The sequence below is a fragment of the Hipposideros armiger genome, unplaced genomic scaffold (genome assembly GCF_001890085.2).
Source record: "Hipposideros armiger isolate ML-2016 unplaced genomic scaffold, ASM189008v1 scaffold_282, whole genome shotgun sequence".
Lineage (NCBI taxonomy): Eukaryota > Metazoa > Chordata > Mammalia > Chiroptera > Hipposideridae > Hipposideros > Hipposideros armiger.
The window spans coordinates 29,805-44,923 of record NW_017731632.1 but is presented as its reverse complement, the minus strand read 5'-3'; the positions used below and the strand labels follow the sequence as shown (position 1 = coordinate 44,923).

Below are 15,119 nucleotides of genomic sequence, written 5' to 3'. Positions count from 1 at the left end.
CGGGCGCGGGTGCGGGCGGCCTCGCGCCCTGGGCGGCCCGGAGCCGGGCCAGCTCGCCCGAAATAGCCGGCGGCGCCGGGGCCGAGGGCTGTAACCGGAGAGCGCGCCGGCCTCGGCCTCCTGCTGCTGCGGGTGCCGGGACCCTCCCGCAGGCGGAGGGCGCCGGGCGGGGGGCCATCGCGGCCGACCCCGGGCCGGGGCGAGAACCCGCTCTGCGGGAGGGCAGACCGAGGCCCCGCAGGGGCTGCAGGGGCGCGGGGGCGGGAGCCTGGGCTGCCCCCGCCCCCCCAAAACGCACAGGGAGCACCCGGAAAGCTACGCCCTGTGCGCCTGGGGGGTTGAGTCGCGACACTGCACCAGCCTGAGGGGGGGCGTCCCCTGGGTGCGGACCCAGCGGCCCTAGCAGCTCCCCCAGGTGTAGAGGAGGGGGTGCAGGAGGAAAGGGGTCGCCTCTGTGCTTGAATCAAGTGCAGTCCGGCTGGTTGGGGGGACCGGGCACAGGCCCGCGGGAGGCACCCCAGCCTGGGAGGCCAGCGGGAGCCGGAAGTCGGGAGTTTTCCTCCTCAGCCAGCGATGGGGAGCGTGGGAGGCTGCGCAAGTGGCTGCAGCTGTTTCAGGAGACAGGTGTCCTGGAGCCGGCCCAGGCAGCAGGGGTCTGTGCGGGATGCTGGGGGAGTCAGTGCCCGCTGCCTCCCACGTGTGGGGCCACCAGGGAGTCTTCCGGGGCGTGGGCGGCTGTCGTTTCCTAGGGAGGGTGTGGGGGCCCCCTCCCTGTTCCCCTCCTGGGTCCCCTCCTCTGGCCCCTCTGCTGAGCCTGCTCCAGGTGCCTCGTGGTTGCAGAGCGAGGGCCTGCTTCGGCCACAGACACACTCACTTCCTGCTGCTGGGGCCGGGCTCCCTGCACGGCTCATTCATCCAGCCTTTCATGCTCAGACCCTGTGCCTGGTGCTCTGGGATCCTCGTCCTGGGGAACTCCAGGGAGGCCTGGGGCTGGGGCAGGGGCTGGGGAGACAGGGGCCCTGGAGGCGGGGAGTGGAGGGGCAGTGGAGGGGCTGTGGGGACAAAGGCCGGCAGTGATGGTGACAGTGAAGGGCTCTGGCCAGCTGTGCTGTTGCTCGGTGGGTCTGTGGTGAGGGGGGCCTGTGCAGACCTCAGACGCGCGCCCTACTGAAAGGGCAGCCCCGGGGTTGGTCTTTGTCCCTTTGTGTGGGGGGTGGAGGGGTGTGATTTGCAGCTTGGCCGTGGGTTTTATCTCAGCGTCAGAGAGCCATCTGAAGGGTGAGCTCCAGCCCTGGGGGACACCTGTGGGGGCCCTTCTGCACTGGGGAGTTAGCAGTGCCTCCCTGGGTTTACCACGTGCCCAGGACCAGCAGAGAAAGCAGTTGCGGTGTGAGTGTGCCCCAGAGTCTGGGGATGGAGGAATCTCCCCCAAGGGCCCTGGGGCTGGATTTGAGGGGAGCTGGAGAGAAGAGGGAAGGACACTCCAGCAGGGCCTCGTACGCACCAAGCCGCCAAGGCCATGGACAGGGTGACGGGATTGGTCAGTGGAGGGCACATTCTGTCCCCTCTGAGTGGCCCTCCACCCTGAGCCCTGCACCTACCATCTCATGTCCCTGTATCAGCGTCTCGGAGCCCCCCCTGTCAGCGTGAGGAGTGCAGCCATCTTACAGATGCTTGCCCACAGGCAGTGTCTCAGGGATGAGACCCCCATCTGCCTCACTGCCCAGGGCTGGGGCTGTGCCCCCGTCCAGGCAGCCCCTGCTCAGAGCCCGAGGCAGCCCTGGCCCTCCGCTACCTGCTCTTGGCTGATGAGCCGGGCCCTCTCCCTGGCTGTGAGACCAGTTCCCACCGGTGGAGTCAGGTGTGGGGGGAGCAGGTCTGAGTCCTTGAGGACCTCACAGCTAAGACACCCCCATATCCTGAGTGAGGCAAAGAGGGGACCCTGTGAAGGAGTGAGGGGCTCAACCCTGCCTTCTTGTCGTAAGAAACCCAGGACTCTTTGTTTTAACCGTTGTTTTCTTCCCAGGAGGGCCCACGAGGGAGTTAAGAGGCTCCCGGAGCAGGCGGGCGCGAAGGGCACCTTGTCCCTGTGTGCCCTTTCTCTCGTTTGCACTCTTCCTAACCAGGAGCTCTTCTTAGAACAAAGTTTAGTCAGTGAGAGAAAGAAAAACGTCTTTAATTAAAGAAGCGATAAGCCTTTCTAAAAGGCTGTGATGCTTGCGTGGGTTTGTGTCCCTCGAGGTCTTAACCTGTGTCCTGGCCAAGGAACTCGTGCCTGGGTCCCCTCTGGTCAGGGGCCCAGCTCTGGTGACTCTGGGCACCCTCTCTCTTCTCCCCAGTTGAGGCTTCGGATGTGGGAAGGGGGTGCCGTGTGGCAGGAGGGTGTGGCTGGCGGATGAGGCGTCCAGAGGCGCTTAGGGAGCAGCCAGCCAGTCTGGTCGGCTCCCTCGTCACCACACTCAGGGGACCCTGCTTCACCCTGTCCCTCGCGCAGGTTGCCCAGGGGCTCCATCCAGCACAGAAAAGCCACCAAAGGGGCCCTGAGTCCTGGAGCTGGTGAGGCCTTTTGGGATCATTATAGGCAGAGGGCTGAGGCCCAGAGACCCAAGGAGCCCAACCACGGACGGCTGGGGGACTGCTTCCTGTCCCCAGCCCCCAGCCCCCAGCTGCCCGTGGCAGGCTGGAGGTCAGCACCTGCTCCACCACTGACAGTGGGCATTTGTTCAGTCTCCCTCAAGGTCAATGCTGAATTCCTAGAGGGCTGGGCGCCCCCAGAGCATCACCCCTCACAGACAGCCTGGCAGGGCTGGGGACTTGATGAGTGCTGTGAGCCTGGCCAGCCCTGGAACGGGAGCCATGAGGCGCGCGCCCCCTCCCCATGTAGTTGGCGGCTCTGCTGGGGTGGGTGTATTCTGGGAGGACAGGGGCCCTGGGTGGTGGTGATGGGGAAGGCCCCCTCCCGGGCCACACCTCCCGGCTTTGGATTATTGGTGTGCCATGGGGAGGGGCATGGTACCTGCTCCCTGATGGGCGGGCAGTGCGTGGACAGGGTGTGGTGTGACAAGCCCTGTTGTCCCCCTGGAGCCCTTGCAGAAGGGGTCAGGGCTTCCCGTGGCCCCTGCTTCAGGCTTGGGAATTGTAGCCTTTCAGCTCAGATCTCAGCTATGCTCCCACAAAGCATGTGAGCTGCACGGTGTTCTTCAGCACTCGTCGTGGTCCCTGCTCGGGATGGACGGGCAGTGGGCCCCACGGTGCCTCTGTGAGCCCGCACGGCCCTCCTGGTGCCACACGTGCACACCGTGAACGTGCGTTTTTCCTGACTCGGATGAGGAGCAGGCCTGGGCCCGTGCACTGGATTCTGGGACCTGCAGGTCAGACAGGCGCCTCCTGGCTGCAGCCTGAGGCACCTGAAGACTGGCCAGGTCGGTGGGGGGGGGGCAGCCCCGGCTGCTTGGGGCTTCCCCCAGGCTGCGGCACCCTCCACAGGGTCCCTGTGAGCTCCTGCAGGGCCACTCTCCTGAAGACACTGCCTCAAGGTCACTGTGACCTCCGAGGGCTCGCTCCAGCTGCTGCTCCTCCGGCCTCTGTCACAGGCTCCGGCTGTGTCCCCGTGGGCGTGGACCTCCATCTCCTCCCCGGCTGGCTTTCCGTCCTTGTCCTCGGTGCTGGGTCCCCCCCCACCCCCCCACCACCCCACGGAGCCGGGAGGTTTGTCTCTTCCCAGTCGCCCTCCCCACTCAGCCGCGGCTGTAAACGCCTTCGGGTGCTCATGACTCCACGGTTATTTTTACATCCAGCTGCTTAAGTGTACGCCGCCTTGTGTCTGGTGGGCCTCTCGGGCTCTCGTGCCCAGGGCAGCACCCCGACCCTGGCTCCTGCCCCGGGAACCCCGTCCTTGGCTTCTCTGCCCTGCCCGAGCCCGGCACCCCCTCCCTCTTCCTTTCTGTCACCTGTACATGCTGCTCACTGAGAGGCCCTGTGAGTTAGGCAGCCTCAGGTGGAGGGAAGGCCCCTGCAGGCTGTCACCTCTCAGGCTCTGCAGAACCCAGAGAGCCTCCGGAGCCTGGAGGGGGGGTGCTTTCTCCAGGCCGGTCTAGGCCGGCAGCTCCTCTCTCCCGAACAGCTGCAGGCGGCCTGTGCTTCTACCCGTGCCCATTCACATGCCCCAGGGCCAGGTCCTCTTTGCTTAGAGCCCTCAGGGCTCCCTGGTGCTGGGAGCGAGGCTCTTGGCCTGGCTCGTGGGCCCTCCTGACCTGACCACCTACACCTGGGATCGCTCTGCCCCTCCCCGTCCTGTTGGCCCTCCCCTTCAGGTCCCTGCCTCTGGGCCTTTGCACTGGCTGTTCCTTCTAGCACAGTGCCATTCCCAGTGGGGCTGTGAGCCGGCTCCTTACATCGTCCCCTCTGGGAGAGCCTCTGACCCTGAGCTCAGCCCCCAGGACAGCTGCTGTCCTCAGCGCCTGTTGCCATTCCCCGAACAGCACTTACGCAGAGCTTCTCTTTGTCATCCGCTTCAGTGTTTGACTGTCTTCCCTTTTGAGTGTCAGCTCCGCAGGAGTCGGGCTGTGTCCCCGGGTCCCTGAGCTGCGGGCAGGAGGGCGAGGCTGTGGCACAGAGCGGGAGGTAGGGGTGGGCCCCCCTGAGAGGCCCCGGGTGGGTCTTTCAGTGGCCCTGGTGGGGAGCAGGACTCCGAGCAGGGCGCTGGCTGCCTTTGGGGCATTTGCCTTTTCTGCCCCAGTGCCCACCCTCGCCACTTCCTCCTGCACTGCAGGGTCCAGGTGAGCTAGCCTGGGGGGGCGGGTGACGTGCGGTCCAAACCGCATCCCTCCCGGTGTTTAATGACCTGGGACTGTCCCGGGCACTGGGCCCAGGTCCCAGGTCCCCTGCTCGTCCCGCTCTTTGCTCGCTGGCAGTGTGACATTGCCGGGGATGTCTGCGTGCCACTCTGGGCACCTCAACTCTGCGGGGTGGGTGGTGCCTCTTTCCCAGATGGAAAGCAGAGGCCCCCGAGCTGAGGGACGGGTCCCTCACAGACATGCGGTTGGAAGCTCGTGTCAGCATGCGAGTGAGTGGGGGAGTGTGCGTGCGTGGGCCCCACTGGTCCTCACCGCCTGGGGGGACACCTCTGGCACCTGCTGCGTGCCTCCTTTCCCCCGACATTCCCCTTCCTCTCCATCCTGCCGTGTACCGCCGGGCATGGGGGGAGCCCGACAGAGGCCACCTGAGTGGGGTGGCCGGTGTTCTGGATGGGAAGGCCAACAGGGCCGCCTCAGCCCTCACCAGGGCACCTCGCCAACTGTCCAGTCCTGCTGGGCTTCCTGCGAGGGGCGCTCCCTGCCTGGGTCCCTGGGAGGAGCTGGCCAGCTGGGGCGGCCCCAGCCTTTCTGTGCCCAGCGTGTCCACTGACCCTGCTTTGTGTCAGGTCCCCGACCGAGAAGTTCCGTTTCTCCACTGCCTGTTACTGTACCAGCTTTGCATGAAACGGCCCTCCTCACAGAATGGGTTTTAAAAATAGGATCAATTTATTGCCCAAGGTGATGGGGAGAAGGAAGGGCTGGAGTGTCACAGGCCCCCACTGGGCCCCACACGTGCTGCCCCCAACCCACTTCTAATAAAGCCACGCTGCTGGGCGGCCTGGGGACACTGAGTGTGGGGTGGATGCCAGCTGCTCCAGTGACCGGGGCGGGACTCGGGTCAGCTTCCGCCAGCTCTGTCCCTACCCTGCTTTGTTCATATTTAATAATGAAACCAGAGACTTGGATGGAGTCTTAGCTTCCTGGGGCGGTCATAACAAATGGCCACACCCGGGGGGCTTAAGACAACAAAAATGTCCTCTCTCACAGCCTTGGAGGCTGGAAGTCCAAAGTCAAGATGTCTCAGGGCCGCGTTCTCGTGCTAAAGTCAGTAGCGGAGGCTCCTTGCTGCCTCTTCCAGCTCCTGGTGGCCCCAGGCGCTCCCTCCATGACGGCTTCACACGGCCTCTGCTCTGTGTGTCTGTCTCCTGTCCTGTCTCTTATCAGGACGCTTGTCATTGGAGCAAGGGCCGCTCTGACCCAGGATCATCTCATTCTGAGATCTGATCACAGCTGCCAAGACCTTTTCCAAATAAGGTCACGTTGCAGGTTCTGGGGGTCAGGATGTAGACATATCTTTTGGGGGCCCCCATTCTTCAGCCCATTACAGATGGGTGAGGGTGCTTGTGGGTTCTCAGATCTCCTCAAGGAGTAGGGTGTGAGCTGCTTTCCGGACACAGCCAGAATCCAAAAAGATGGGGCATTCCTGCGGGAGAAGCTCTCAGGGACAAACGTTGGCTCTCGCACACGGGCCCCCGAAATCAGGCTTGCATGCGCAGATGTCTAGGATGGGGCACCTGCTCGGCAGCAGGAGGCCTCAGGAAGGTGTGAGGAACTATGGGGAAACACAGTGCCCTTTGTAGCAACTCGACTCTACACCAGGAGTCCGCAAACCATGGCCCTGCGCCAAATCTGGCCCACTGCTTGTTTCTGTAATAAAGTTTTATTGGAACACAGCCATTCACTTACATGTTGTTAGCTGTTTTTCTAGCTAAGTAGTTGTGCTCAAGACTGCACAGACCACACAATTGAACATAGCTACTGTTGGGTTCTTTATAGAAAGGTTTATTGACCTTGCTCTTGGTTATATTACTGGGAGTATAACTCCTAGAACAAAGGAGGTGACAGCCACGCTCTGCCTTGCTGGTCAGGCCATGCCTAAAGCGACAGTCTTTCATGTGACAGAACGTCCCCACCCTCCTCTGTGCCAGGCGATGGGACTGTCACTGTGCATGAGCAGAAGTGGGCCTGCTTTCAAGAGCTTACCTTCTGAGTGGGAGGGGGAGACGGCAAGTAAACAAGGGACAGACAGCCAAGAAGAATAACCTCCCTGAGGGATGCCGGAGCCTGCTGTGGGGTGAGGGACGGAGAAAGTGGGTGTGTGTGGGGTGGCGCCATCCCAGGTGTGGGTGGCAGGGCTGTCCTCACGCACCCTGGGCTCCCATCACTAGCTGCCCGCTGTCCTCTGCTGCTCCCTTTGTCCCAGGTGAGGCCTTTACCGCGGATCTTTTACCGTGGCCTTTCTGGGATCACTACCTCCCTCAGTTCTTACTTCCCAGGCCTCTGGTGACACATTTGAGAGACACATGCCCTTTTTGCTGCCTGTGTGACTGATTTCTCTCTGGGCTGGGTCGCACCCCCTCTTTGAGGCCAGCTTGGGAGAGAACACGCCAGAACCCTCAGATGGGTTTCTGGGGGTTTTTTCCCTCTCAAAATGGAAACATCTTTGCTTTTTTCTGATATAAGCATTTCAAACACAATGGACAGGTTCTCAACTAGGAAGGGAAGCCCCCATCACCATGTCCCCCCGTCTCCTGAGTTTGTAACACAGGTTTCTGGGGACACAGTCACCTGCTGTCAGGCCACAGAGCAGCCAGGACGGGGAGCCTGGGGACCGCCAGCCTCGCTGCTGCTCTGAGGCTGGGACCTTGGTCCGAGGGCCCGGCAGGGCAGGGAGCAAACCACAACTCTGCAACTGGTTCTCATCCCGGCACGGAAGTCAGCCTCAGAGTCAAGTTCATGTGGGATTGGGATTTTCAAGGAATAAGAGGAAGCATCGCTGCCCTGCTCTCCTCTCGTCCTTGTCCTCGTCCTCGGGTGCTGTGTCCCTCCCCTCCTGCACCGCCAGGAACTGGCCAGGTGTCTCCAGCTTGCAGGCAGGATTCCGGGTTCTCACACCTAAATGTTTTGGTGTCACATTAGGTCCTCAAACGCTGCACCTGCACCAAAGCCTCGGCCTGGGGGTGGGGCAGGATTTGCCGAGCGGACAGAGTGGGGGGTGCAGCCACATTTGGAATGCACCCCTGGGCGACGCACGGCTGCTTGCTTTACTGTTGGCATAACAGGGATGGCAGTTGTGATGCTGAACTTGACAGAGACCTGACTCACCCAGACTCAGGCTTGTCCCCTGTGGCCGGGGACGAGGCTGGAGCTTGTGTACTGGTCTCAGGGATGGGCTTGTGTCGGGTCTGCAGTGGGACCCAAGGCCCAGTGGCCCCCTCCCCAGGGCTGGAGTCCAGGTCACACCTTGGAAACCCAGAGATCCAGGAGGTGAAGTGGGTCTGGGTGTGGCAGGAAGAGGCACACGCAGGGCTGAGGCAGGGGGCCCCCCAGCAGGCTCCATGCTCATCCCCCAAAGCCAACCATCATGGCTCCTGCAGCCCCTGCTCCCCTGAGAGTGACCCCCGGGGGCAGCAGGGCCTGGGCAGGGTGATACGCTGGCAGGGGCCAGGACCCGGCCTTGGGGTCGGTCAGGTGGCAGGCCCAGCCACGAAGTATTCGGGATGCTCTGCCCTTGAGGGCGGGGGTGCCATTCTGTGCACAAGGAAGCGGAGGCTCAGAGTGGCTGGGTGGCTCACTCGGGACCACCCCTCGAGCCCCAGATTCTGGGTGTGGGGACTCGGGGCAGTGGCCATGCTGGCTGGCGCCCCTGATGGCCCCTCTTGCGTGTCCTGTTCGGTGGCCCTGCAGACTGCCTGCTGATGCTGGCCTACAGGGACAGGACGGAGCGAGCCAAAGGCCTCCGGGAGCGCAGCAGCCTGACGCTGGAGGACATCTGCGGCCTGGAGCCCGGCCTGCCCTACGAGGGCCTGGTCCACACGCTGGCCATCGTCTGCCTGTCACAGGCTGTCATGCTGGGCTTCGATAGCCGCGAGGCCATGTGCGCCTGGGACGCCCGGATCCGCTACGCGCTAGGCGAGGGTGAGTGGCAGGGCGCAAGGGTCCGAGGTGACAGCCTCCAACCTTACATGTCCCGAGGGGCCTCACCCACGGGCTGCAGAGGCCATGACCCGACTCCAGGGCATGGAGCAGGGGTGTCTGCTAGGCACCTCCTGGCCCGGGCTCTGAGTTTAGGGCTTCTGCCCAAGGCTGGGGCTGGGGGAGCTCATGGGCCACTGGGGCTGGGGGAGTGCACGGGGCCGGGCTGGGGGAGTGCACGGGGACACTGGGGTTGGGGGAGTGCACGGGGCCACGGGCTGGGGGAGTGCACGGGGACACTGGGGTTGGGGGAGTGCACGGGGACACGGGCTGGGGGAATGTGTGGGGCTGCTGGGGACTTTCCAGCTGCCTGACCTGACCCCGTTAGTTAGAACTAGAGTCTTTGACCTCAGTGTGTGGGTGTCTAAGCAGAGTGCAGAGTGACCTTCCAAAGTGCACCCTGCCCTGGCCACCCGAGCCCAGAGCCAGGGCGAGAAGGAGCAAATGTCACAGGTCACCGTCCTTCTGAGCCCCCCACACAGCCGTGTGGCAGGTCCTACACTCTGAGCTGGGACGCGAGGGCGACATTTGACTGGACTCCTTGAGGAGGGGAGAGAGGCCAGTGGTCTGGGGGTGTGAGTTGTGGAGGTGGCCTCGCGCGCCTCACCCCAGCCTGGCTGCAGACAGCCGCCACTCCCTTCTTCAGGAGTCCCCGGACCAGGCGCTCAGTGCAGACAGCGGGGAGGCTCAGCCGGGGCACAGGGGGGAAAGGAAGGGTCTCCAGCTGGGGTTCCCGCCCACTCACCTGGCTCAGAGGCACAGCCCCCCTTTCCCTTATGGAGTGGGGTGACATGGCCGGCGCTGTGGCAGAAGTCATGACGAGGACACTGGGTGGGCTCGCTGGCACCCAGCTCCTTGGCCAGCACATTATCAGCCTGACCTCCTTGCCCGGCGCCCTTGACACCCCCGTTGTAGGGGCTCGGGGAGAGGCTTCAGGCGCCAAGGGCTGAGCTGAGACGGGGACGCGACCTCAGGCAGCACGATAATTGTGCTCAGAGCCAGGGAGACCCCTGACTGAAGAGGGGAGGGTCCCTGTGGCCAGGCCGTGCTGTGAGGCAGACTGCAGACACTCCACAAACTGGCGCAGGCTGGGCCTCCCTGAGCCTCAGTTTCCCCATCTGTGAAATGAGGCCACACTGGCCACCTGGCGGTCTGTTTCCCGAGAGGAGGTGCTCTGTGAAGAGGGTTCGCACGCAGGGCGTCATCAGCAGCCTCATGTGAGGAGCTGTCACGGGAGCTTGGCTGTTAGGGCGGGGAGAAGGGTCGGGACGGCCTCTCCGAGGACTTGCCCGCTCCTGAACAAGTGCAGCTCCTGAAGGGCGGGCGAGGTGAGTTCAGCCCCCAGGCTGGATGCTACCGGGAGAGAGCAGCTGCTGAGGGCCAGGCCTCGGTGTGGGCAGCCCTGTCCCCGGAGCCAACACCTGTCCCCTCCCTGCCCCTGCCCCCGGTGATGCCCTCCCGCCCCTGCCTGGCCTTCAGTGCACAGGTTCCATGTGACGGTGGCTCCAGGCACCAAGTTGGAGAGCGGCCCTGCCACCCTCCACCTCTGCAACGATGTCCTCGTCGTGGCCAGGGACATCCCTCCGGCCGTCACGGGGCAGTGGAAGCTGTCCGACCTCCGGCGCTACGGGGCCGTGCCGAATGGATTCATCTTTGAAGGCGGGACCAGGTGTGGCTACTGTAAGTATTTGGCCGTGGGGACCCAGCAACCCTGGACCCCACTGGCACACACTCTGCTGGCGTCTGGGGACATGCGAGGGTGATGTCGCTCAAACCGATGCTTAGTGCTGAGAACAGACCCATCTTTCCTGCTGGGGTGGGGAGCCTGGGGGTGCTGGGAGAAAGAGAGGGGAGACCCCCGGCACGAAGCCACGCAGGAGGCCCCAACATCTCTGGAGTGAGCCTTCATGTCACCATTCGTGGCCCTGCGTCTGAGGACACAGAGCATCAGAGCTGCTCATGTTCTAATTTAATGAAAAAAAAAAAAGAATAAATATGATCGTTGAGGACGTGCAGAGAAACATGTCCACACATGTGTGGACCAAGGATTCCTGTGGATGCCCCAGCTCCAGGGCCCGTGAGCCCCCCACACCCAGGAGCAGGGCAGGGAGGGGAGAGCTGCCCAGTGTCACAGGGCGAGGGCCAGTGCGGGGCCCCAGCCCCAAGCGCAGGTGTCCAAGGGGAGGTGAGTTCCAGCTAGCTGACCTCCGGGTCCCTCATACGTGAGTCTGGGGCCGCTGTGGAGGTGGGGCTGTCCCAACGCCCCCTCCCTGCTGTTTCCCGTAGGGGTGTGCACATGTCTGGGCCCCTTCTCGCCTCATGCCTGTGTGCCCAGGTCTTGCGGTGGGGCTGGGTGACCTCCTGGTGACCTGGCCCGTGGCTGAGATGACAACGGCCAGTGTGCTGGGTCGGCAGTGAGCCTGGGTGGGCCATGCACTGGGTTTAGCTGGGCCCCATCTCCATCCAGCCCGGGGCTGCTGGGAACCTCTGTCCAACCGCCCCCGCCCCCCGAGTACATGAATCCCCGGGTGCAGCCTCTTGTAAGGAAGGAGAGGAAAGGCTCACGCAGGGCCCGCACCGCTCTCGGCGCGGCCGGCGGGGCCTGGGTTTCTCCAGACAGAGCCAGTGCCCTCGAGGACGAGGTTGTGCTGGCTGCTGGCTGCTGGCTGCCCGGTCCCCTCATTCTCAAAGGGCAGGCAGCTGAGACAGTCAGATGTGGGCACGTGTTCTGCCACCGTGCCGGGCTCTGGGAGCAAACCCAGTGGGTCTGCAGTGGGAGGCAGCTCGGTGGGTGGCCCGCAGGCCTGTCTTTGAGGAGACAAATGCAAACTGTATCCAACTGACTCTGCCCATGATGGCTGGGCCCTGGGCTTGGGGAGGCTGAGTTTGGAGATGCAAAAAGGGGGGGGCAGGGCAGTTTGGGGCAGTGGCCCCTGGAGCTGGCAGGGCGGCCGCAGCTAGAGTCTGAAGGGCCTTGACCACAGCCAGGCCTGTGGGCCCCGACCCGGGGCTTCCTGTGGGGAGGAGCACAGCAGTCGGCCTGCCTGCCCTGGGCTGGCACGGAGGGGCCGGATGGGACATCGGCCAGAGTCCCCTCTGCTGGACAAGCCCTCAGGCCACCTCGTCTTTCCATGTTAGAGGTCACAGCACTGGTGTCCAGAGCAGCCGGCAGGCATGGGGACCCTCACCCAGCTTTGTTCCCTCGTGTGGACAGTCAGGAGCCACAGGCCACAGTGCCCCCTCCTCCCGTGTTCCCCTCCGAGCACCCCAGAGGTGGGGCACCCGTGTCCCCTTCTCTCTGCTCGCCCCTGGGCCCGTGGACATAGTTCCTGGTGCTGGCCTTCCCGGCAGTCGCGGCTGCTTTAAGGACTGGGGTGCAGGCCGCCTAGGGGTGGTGCTGGCTTGCGCCCTGCCCGGGGCCAGGCCAGCAGGGCCGTTTCCCTGGAGACCTGTTTTATTTGCCGCAGACATAATGTAATAGGGCCCATTGGATATTTTTCCTCTGATGCCTCAGAGTTTAAAATGCCGACTCTCGGTGTGGGTGGGTTTCTCTTCCGCTTGTAAACAGTTCCGGACATCAGAGCAGTGGTTCTGGGGGTGGGGTGGGGGCAGAGGCTGGAACTTGAGCTGCAGTGTCTCCCTGGGGGGTCGGAAAACCAGGGTGAACTGTCACAGGCCCCCCTGGTGCTTCTCCTGGGCACGGGCTCGAGTCAGCTTCGTCCGCAAGCCCGACTGGCCCGCAGATCTGCTTTGTCCTGCTGGGCATTCTGGGTCCCTTACACTGGCAGGTCCTCCTGTCAAGGGCATTGTCACACCCACGTGAGCCACCGCATTCACCAAGGATCAGGGTCCATGGATGCTGAGGAATTCAGCATGTGACAGGGAGCAGGCCCCCAGGGCTCCCCTCCCACCCCTTGCCTCCTCCGGGTTGGCCATTCCTTCAGCCTCCTGGACACAGGAACGTTCGCAATGAGTTATTTATGCCCCACTCATGGTGTACTTAGAACACACGTGTTTGTCCAGCTCTGATGAGTGCTTTGGTGCCTCGTGTGGACTTTGTGGTCCAAATGCTGGGTGCTCTTGACGGCGCGTCTCTGACCCCAGGAATCGGGGCCGAGGTGGGAATGTGCTGTGGCTTCTCCGGGCCAGGTGCAGGTCCGGGAAGACTCGGGGCCTGTGGGAGATGGACACGAGACGCTTACTTAGTCCTCAGGGAGCCCAGTGGGGCTGGGAGACGGCACAGGCGCCAGCCTGGAGGCATTGGGGAGGCTTTTGGGAGGTGAGCCTGAGCGGTGCCTCTGCTGGGTGAAGAGGAGTTTGCCCAGCCATGAAAGGATTAGGGCAAGGTGGACCAAAACGTGTCCAGACACATGTCAGGTATGCATGGTGACCCGCCCAGCGTGTTCAGGGACAAGGAGGTGGGGGTGGCAGAGGCGAGGCTGGAGAAGCGGGGAGCAGGGCAGATTATGAAAAGCCCAGTAAACTGGACCAGAGCTTGCACTGTGTCCCCAGAGTAGCGGGGAGCCATTGAAGACCCTGGAGTGGGACAGTGCCACCAACAGATCTGTGTAGGGTGATAGGTCTGGCAAGCTTGGCCCCAGGGTGCTCATGGGATTGAGGCAGGGGGCTTTGAGAAGGTTCCGGATGTGGTCCAGCTGAGAGGGGCTGAACTAGCAGCAGCTGTGCAGGTGGGAAGGGCCTGTGGACTCAAGGATGTTAACAAGACGGTGATTGAGGGGGCGGGCAGGAGGGGCCAGGCGGGGGTCCCAGGAGCAGGCCTGCGTCCCTCCCCAGTGCCAGTCCCATTCTAGTGCTGTGCCCATGGGGCAGCCCATGCCAAAGCCCGGTCTCCCTTCCACTCGGCACCAAGGGAGGGACATTTATGATTTGTGGTCATTCAATAAGCACCGCTTCAGGTTCAAACCAGGAGTTCAAGTCCCCTGTCCAGATCTCAGACCACATGTTACATTCCTGACAGGTCTGTGGTCGATTTTACCTCTCTGCTCTGAAACTCCCACGCTGGGGGTGGGAGTTGGGCTGGAATCTGTCACCCTTTCGTCGCCACTATGGTGTTTACACAGGAGGGTGATTCTGGGCGCTGTGTGCCCAGGGAGATGACTGGGAAGGCGAGGTTGCACAGGGCCACCCAGGCCAGGGAGAGATGGGACCTGGGGGCGAAAGCTGCCCCAACAATCACCTTCAGGGGTCCCGCATGACTGGGGTTCCGGGTACTCACTGTATTAGCTCATTGGTCCTCACATTGACCCTACGAGGTATATGCACCACCCCCATTTTACAGACGAGGAAACTGAGGCCTGGAGCCACTCCACCTTGCTCAGGTCTGTTCATCTGAGTGCCCTGGAGCCAAGGTCTGCCCCCGGAGATCTGCCCCACCCCCGGGCCCAGCGCCTGCCTGGCACAGGGTTCAGTGGGGGCCAGGTGTGGGCGTTCAGACCCGGCCCAGCTCTCGGCAGCCTCCGTGCGTCCTCCCAGGGCGTCTGCTCTGTATGTCTCCTTTCAGATAGAGAAGCCGCCCAGGGGACAGGCACATTGTCCCCCTGTCCTCAGGACATGCACTGTGGCCGTGTGAGGGGCCATCTGGACAAGATGGCATGCGAGCCTCATCCCACATCTCCAAATATGAGAAATATGGCCCCTGGGCATCAAGTCCCCTTCATCCCAGGATCTCAGTGACAATGTGTAGCTATCTGCAAGCTCCTCAGACCTCAGGGGCACCTGGGAATGACCCTGACCTCAGTGTCCTCCTCTGCGCCATGGGGCTCCCTGTGCCCTGTGTGCCGTGCTGCGAGGGCGTGGCTTTGTGGGCCCCGACCCTGGCACGCTCACACCCACTGCCCGAGCCCCGCCTCCCAGGTGGACTGAAAATCCTTGGCTCACGCTGCTGCCCCTTCTAGCAGCTTCCTGTGGATTGGGAGTGACCCTCACCTACGGGGAGCCTGAGAGGGCCAGTAGGAGGTCTGTGAGCCGTGTCCTGGGAGGCCTGGTCACAAGGCTCAGGCAGCCCCCTCCCCCGAGATGCACATCCTCCCCCAGGGAGCCCCTGCTGTTGGCTTGGCTGGCGTGGGGGGCGGTGGCCGTGTCCCCAGCCCTCATCAGCCCAATGCGTCTTCCGGAGTGTGACGCTCGGCAGACGCCCCAGTGGAATGCCGCCGGCTCCACTCTCCTCGTAATGTGGTTTTTTATAGTTGGGGGACTGATTGTGCCGTGGCCTCTGCCAGCTGACTGGAGCTTGGGATTAGAAGCCTGGCCCTTTGTGAGCTGGCGGAC

At 63.1% G+C, this 15,119-nt stretch overlaps 1 protein-coding gene across 5 annotated transcripts in view; it reads left to right on the top strand.

The window, feature by feature from the left end:
• Nucleotides 1-15,119, top strand: part of DOK7 (docking protein 7) — a 27,743-nt gene that overhangs the window by 645 nt on the left and 11,979 nt on the right. For all 5 annotated transcript variants that reach the window (XR_002125694.1, XR_002125695.1, XM_019658065.1 and 2 more), the window contains exons 3-4: nucleotides 8,544-8,774; nucleotides 10,311-10,511. Coding sequence is in view for 3 of the 5 variants with exons in the window: in XM_019658065.1 (XP_019513610.1) it covers nucleotides 8,544-8,774; nucleotides 10,311-10,511 (432 nt within the window). In the remaining 2 variants the exon portion in view is untranslated. The remainder of the gene's footprint in view (nucleotides 1-8,543; nucleotides 8,775-10,310; nucleotides 10,512-15,119) is intronic.